Below are 6,886 nucleotides of genomic sequence, written 5' to 3' on the forward strand. Positions count from 1 at the left end.
AAAAAAAAAAAAAAGAAGCCAGGAGGTTACAAGGCTCCCTTAGGACAGGAATACTGTAAATACAACATTGTTACAGCTACACAAAGATGCTCTTCCCAAATAAACACAACTAGATACAATCACACTAGATACAATGACACTATGCCATAGCTGTATTTCCTCCTCTCCAGCTCTCTCTCGCTCTCTCTCTCTCTCTCTCTCTCTCTCTCTCTCTCTCTCTCGCTCTCTCTCTCTCTCGCTCTCCCCCCCCCATCCATCTAACAGCCTCAGCCCTTCATTTCTCCCACCACCATCTCCGAAGCCACTTGGGCCTATTTTATAAATTAGTGAACCTGAACACAGAAAGCTCCAGCCAAAAAGCATCAGAGTTGGGTATGAACTTTGTGGGACTGCAAGCTGACTCTCTCCTGGTGGAGCTGCCCAATCAGAGATGTGGGCTACAGTTGTTTAAGCGATTGCTATGCAACTTTTCTATGAAAAATACTATTTCAAGACACTGGCTTCAAAGTAACTTTTGGTAAGTTGGGCACAGCATCTTGATCCATTCAGATACTCTGCCTTCAGACTCTTTTTTTTTTTTTTTTTTTTTGATAAATGCTCATTTTCTTTGAAAGCTATCTTGTATCATCAGCCTAAATTTTCTAACTGCTTTAGCTTAGTAAGTACAAGATTAAGCTTGATACCATCATACCTACTGAACTGCCGATGGGTTAGTGCCAAAATCTCCAGCCTGATGGGAAATTTCACATCACAGCTCACAACCATGTTCTGAATTTTAAAGTTGAAGAATCTGATGGGGAACCCGAGCTTCTGCACCACACGAGCATACTTTCTCGCTGCCAGCCGAGACTCCTCTTCACTGAAGAGAGGCAAGCATGATTAAAGAAAGGCATTTTTGTTGTTGTTTCTGACATGGTTTGGCTCTGCAGCTACTAGTGGGTAACTCGTAACAATCTTCCTGCTTCAGTCTCTCATGCTAGAAATTACTGGCACATATCACCACACCTACTTGACCAATGGCGTCTTAGACATCCTGTCTCCTCTATTTGTGTTACACTTTTAGCCTATACTCAATTTCCAGTGCAACTATGAGTCTGTAAGCTGGGCTGTGGCTCCATGACTTTACTTGCCTAATGTATACAAGACTCTGGGTTTGATCCCCAGAATTACAAAAATAAAATACAAGTAAGAGAAGTTCCATGAGAGGGACCCCCCTCCCATACTTTTGTCTGTAATGTCATATCAAAGGTCTGATACAGTGTATATGAGTTGCACTCAACCAACGTGCCAAAAACCTTGATTGGCCATCTCTCATCTAAAAGGTACTTTTATTTATCTTGGATGTTATTTGGAAAACTAACTACTGCACCATTTCTCAAAGTCTGTCCACAGACCTAAAATCTTGTTAGAGGAGCCATGACCCAGGTTTGCCCTCTGTCACATAGACACTCTTGTCTGGGCCCAACAAACCACTGTCCACAGCCTCCTAAGTGCTCTAGTACTCACTACAGCCTGAGAACTGACCTAGTCTAAATGTTTGTGCCAAGTGAGTGGGATAGACTTCGATCTTGATCAGACAAATTGTCAAGAACAAATTTAAATTCCTTAAAACTTGACCAAGTTTTCTCAGCTTTCTCACCCAACTGCTATGAGACATACTCAGCATGAGGAAAAAAATGTATCCAACTTACAGCTACATCATTCAAATGGTCAGATACTAGTCAGAAAACATGGAAATCTTAAGACTGAACCTGTAGTTTTCATCTAAAATTGTTCACTGCCCAAACAGCACCAGCTGCTGGACAGGGGTCACATCTGGTGAATCATGGGAACATAGCTCTCCTTGGGGGGTGTCTCCATCTTTAAGTTGTAAATGGGCAGTTCCTGAAAGAAAAGCCAGTGTGACTCAGCTTGCCTGGATGAAGGGAAGTGTTGGGTTCTCCAAATACCTCACTGTTCTCTTATGTGAACTGTGTTATATGCGCTTTAATTATTCCTGTTTCTCTCTACCCAATTCTAACTCCTGACACTACTGAGTAAAACTATGTCCTGTAGAGAGATCATCTTGTATATTGTATGGATATCTCACCTGTCAATTAAAAAGCCCATGGCCTATAGCTTAGGCAGGAAATAGAGGTGAGCCATCTGGAGGAGAAATCATTCTAGGAGAGGAGGCAAGTAAGGAGCCTGAAAGGAAGCGAGGAGACAGACTACAGTACCTGAGCATAGGTAACTAGTCATGTGGCAAAATGTAGGTTAAAATAAATGGGCATCTTTAGTCATGATTTAGTCAGAGTAGAGCCTAGCTTTGTGGCCATTTGTAAATGAGTCTTATTTCTAGGAGCCTAACTTCAACAATGTCCCAAGTTAACCATGGAATAGAGATATTTTATAAAGGAAGGCTTACTTTGCTGTAAATTTCACATACAAGTTCCTGTTTGACCACATCTCAAAGTCTATACACACATACATACTTGTTGCACAAACATTAGAAAATACTTCTTCTTCCTCATACCTTTTGGCTCCTGTACAGACCACTTTCCCAGAGCTAAATATGAGGGCTGTTGTCCTTGGCTCTCGGATCCTCATTATGACTGCAGCAAACCTCTGCAAACCAAAGCCAATGGGAGCATTAGTCTCTCCTGGAAGTTACCACTAGCCCAGTTGGAAAGTTGGGCTTTATATATGAAAATCTTGAGGAAACTGAAACTAAATGGGAAGAAATAATGTCTAGGTCTGTTCTGCACACATTAACAAGAATTATAGTTATAAGATTTATATTACAGCTATTTTAAAAGTAACCATGCCTGTTCTATTTCTCTCATTTAGACATATAACAAGAGTAATTTGAGTTTATTTAATAGACAAGCAATTAAGTAACCTCCAATGTTATCAGAACTTGTTAAGGATAGGATATAAAACTATAACTAGTTAAATTTATATTGACATACTTCCCTTTTCTCTTACAGGATCCCTGTTTTAAAGGAAGAGTACAGATGGAGAGCCGAGGATATGGCTCTATTGGCAGAGTGCTTGTTGAGCACACATGCTGATTATTTCATTGCCCAGATGAAAATAATCCAGGTTTGGTATCCCAGCACCCCAGATATGGAGATATGGGAAAAGAAAATTCAAGATCATCCTTGGCAGAATATTAAGTTTGAGGCAAGTTTGAAATATATGAGATCTCATCTGAATAAACAAATATATATGAGTTTGATGTGGTGGTACATGCCTATAATTCCAGCACTTGGGAGACTGAGGCAGGAGGATTCCAAGTTTAAGAAAAGCCTAAACTACATGGCTAAATTCTATTTCAAGACAAAACAAGCCCACTATAGAAAATAAAAGTATGTTATCATGTATATTATTGCCAAGATTCTAGACTGTACCAAAGTAGTTAAAATACAGGACACAGTATACATAATGATAGACATGCTCAAAATTAAAAGAAAATCAGGTTCCAGCCTTCCCAATCCATTTCAGTGTGTGTTCCCTTCAGTGTGTGTTCCCAGGCCTGCTCTTTAGTAAACCTTTCAAAGACACACTTGAGACCAGTCAGCCTATCATCTTGATGTGGCACTAAATAACCTCCGACTGGTCCCACACTCTCTTCTCCAATTTTCCTTTACCCACTAGACCAGTAATGGCATTTTTGTGGGTCCCATGCAGGAGAATGTCGTGTAGGGTCCAGCTACTCCAAATGCTCATAGATGACTTCAAGCTCTAATAAGCAATTGCAATTTGAACTGTAAATACAAAAAAAAAAAAAAAAAAAAAAACCCTGAGCCACCACCAGAGTTGATAAGTCCTTGTTAATGCTGTTCATGTGCATACCAAAATGTATCACATTCTCTGGCATTCATTAAAATTATATAGATATATAGATATAGATATGAGGAGGAGGAGGAGGAAGAAAAGGGAGGGGTAGAGAAAGCAGAGGGGTGGAGGAAGAAGGGAGAATGAAAAATGTACACATCCTCTCTATATGACCCAAACAGCCTTCTGCCCCAACCTCTCCAGTGCTAGAATTATAGGTGCAGATGACCCATTTTGTTTTGTCAGACAGGATATCACTATGTCACTCTGGCTGGCTTTATGACTCTTTGTAGACTTCGCTGACCTTAAATTCACAGATAATACCAACCTCAGCCTCCCAAGTGCTGGTATTATAAGGTGTGCACCACCATGCCCAGAGCAGTTATTTCTATCTGTACTTGAGATATAAAAGGGAAAGCTATAATGTGTCTGCATATTAAGTAGCCCTAAACTCAGATGTCAGCAAAAGCAAATGCTTATCTATAGACTTGTTGCATGCCATCTGTTCTACTATTGCAAGTCTTTTGTCATTTGACCCTACAAGTCTTCCACTACTGAATCCAGGGAGCGATTTTCCATAGGAGCAAGGTATTGCTTATTAATACACTCCTAGTACAGGACTTGGCTTCAAGCCCTGTCTTCTTCTACGAGGTACATGCCCTGAAACTTCATTAAATGTTGCTGTAGCTAACAAATCCAAATCCTGTATGCAAACAAGGCAATAAAAACAGAGTGCCTACCCTTGGTGAGACACAAGAAACAGATTTTACTAAACAGCAGGCAGTGGGCACAGACAGGGAGGTTCCTATGAGTTAGAGATTGGCTTGGTTGCACAGTGAGAAAAACTTTAGGTGGGGAGTCATGGAATCATCTTCAAGTAAAGAGAAGCTTGAACTTTAGAAGCAGTTTATCTTTTGTATAAATGAAACTGTGAATGGGAAAGCATAGATGTGTCAGCTATGTGGGCCAGCACTTAGAAAAACAAGCTTTCTGACCAGACATGATTACATAGACCTGTAGCTCCTAGGGGAAGAGGCAGGAGGATTCCAAGTTCTAGCCAAGCCTTGGTTATTTATCAAGACATTTGTCAAAAAATAAACATAGAAATAAAAATTCCTCTGGAGGTTTGATTCTCCAGCATGGGGGATAATATTAGGACAGTGAGGAAGGAGTGGGTGGGTGGGGGCACCCTCATAGAAGCAGGGGAGCTGGGATAGGGAGATTGCAGAGGGGAAGATAGAAAGGCAGATAACATTTGAAAGGTAAATAAATAAAATAACCAATAAAAGAAGAAAGAAAAGAAAAAAAAAAAAGAAAAATTCTATGGATGTCACAGCAGTTAAAGAAAGCTAGTGCCCACCAGGCATAGTAAAAAAATCTTTTTAAAGAAAATGATCCAGTTTTAGGATTGCTTCATTATTGCTTTATTCAGCATTATATTTTTATTCAAAAATAAAAAAGTTAAATACTTAAACTTCTGAGTAGCAAAACTTTTCACTAAGAATTTATTTTTAGAAAATAAAGAAATGGAGCTGGTAGGAGAGCCATCTTTGCTCCGGTGCACTGCCAGGGAGAGGGTGGCCTGCAGAAATGACACAGCTGCTGGGACAGGCTCCATTTCTGGCTCCAGACATCCGGCACCTTTCCTGCCAGAGGAGAGGTGTCCACCTGGGAGGGTTCTCACTGCCTGAGCTGGTAAGAGAGCCATCTTTGTTCCAGTGTGTTGCTGGAGAGAGGGCGACCTGCAGAAGTGACATAGCTTCTGGGAAAGATCCTGTTTCTGGCTCCAGTCATCTGGCACATTTCCCACGTGAGGAGGGGTCTCAAGGCCTGAGCTGGTAGGAGAGCCATCTTTGCTCCAGTGCATTGCAGGGGAAGGGTGGCCAGCTGAAGCAACACAGACTCCTTTTCTGACTCAAGACATCTGGCACCTTTCCAGCCAGAGGAGAGGTGTCTGCCCTGGAGGGCTCTCAGTGCCTGAGCTGGTAAGAGAGCCATCTTTGCCATCTTTGCTCCGGTGAGTTGCCAGGAGAGGGCAGCCTGCAGAAGCAATACAACTTCTGGGAAAGATCCCATTTCTGTCTCTAGACATAGGAGCACATTCCCTGCCAGAGGAGAGGTGTCTGCCCGGAAGGGCTCTCACTGCCTGAGCTAGTTGGGGAGCCATCTATGCTCCAGTTCACCTAGGCTCCAGTCTGCACTGGTGAGAGTGTGGACCTCAGAAGCTACACAGCTTTGGAACAGACAGAAGAAGTAATCTAGATTCAGGGACAGACCCTGTTTCAGGCTCCAGAAATTTGGGCACCTTCCTCGCCAGAGGAAAGGTGGCCACCTGTGAGGGCTCTGTCTGCCACAGCAGGTGACAGAGTCATATTGTGTCCAGGGTCCCTTGGTGGCTAGTCTGTACAGGTGAGTGAATAAACTGCAGAGGCAACACATCTTCTGGGACAGGCCCTGTTTTGGGCCTACATCTTNAGCCAGGAGGCAGATCTGAACACCAGGCCTCTGTGCACCTTCCCTGCTAGAGGAGAGCTTGCCTGCAGAGAATAATCTGACCACTGAGACTCAGGAGAGAGATGGAATCCAAGGACTGCTGACAGAGGCTAACAAAATCACAGGAGGAACAAGCTCCAACCAGAGACAACTATAACAATTAACTCCAGAGATCACCAGATGGTGAAAGGCATACGTAGGAATCTTACTAACAGAAACCAAGACCACTCACCATCATCAGAACCTAGCACTCCCAACTCATTCAGTCCTGAATACCCCAACACCCAAAAAGCAAAAATCTGACTTAAAAGCATACCTCATGATGCTGGTAGAGGACTTTAAGAAGGGCATTATTAAAGAAATGCAGGAGAACGCTGTTAAGAGGTACAAGTCCTTAAAGAAAAACAGGAGATTACTTCTAAAGATGTAATAGTCCTTAAAGAAAGAGAGAACATAAACAAACAGGTGATGGAATTGAACAAAACCATCCAAGACCTAACAAGGGAAATAGAAGCAATAAAGAAAACCCAAAATGTGACAACTCTGGAGATAGAAACCCTAGGAAAGAAATCAG

General features: G+C 42.1%; 1 protein-coding gene across 3 annotated transcripts in view; it reads right to left on the minus strand.

The window, feature by feature from the left end:
• The window catches only part of Tbpl2 (TATA-box binding protein like 2), a 25,657-nt gene that overhangs the window by 15,561 nt on the left and 3,210 nt on the right, over positions 1 to 6,886 (minus strand). For 2 of the 3 annotated variants that reach the window (XM_021194404.1, XM_021194402.1), the window contains exons 4-5: positions 2,516 to 2,607; positions 692 to 859 (exon numbers count right to left, since the gene is read on the minus strand). In XM_021194404.1, the coding sequence (XP_021050063.1) occupies positions 692 to 859; positions 2,516 to 2,607 (260 nt within the window). The remainder of the gene's footprint in view (positions 1 to 691; positions 860 to 2,515; positions 2,608 to 6,886) is intronic. The other variant, XR_002380390.1, reaches the window with a different exon arrangement.

This window comes from Mus pahari, chromosome 3 (genome assembly GCF_900095145.1).
Source record: "Mus pahari chromosome 3, PAHARI_EIJ_v1.1, whole genome shotgun sequence".
Classification (NCBI taxonomy): domain Eukaryota; kingdom Metazoa; phylum Chordata; class Mammalia; order Rodentia; family Muridae; genus Mus; species Mus pahari.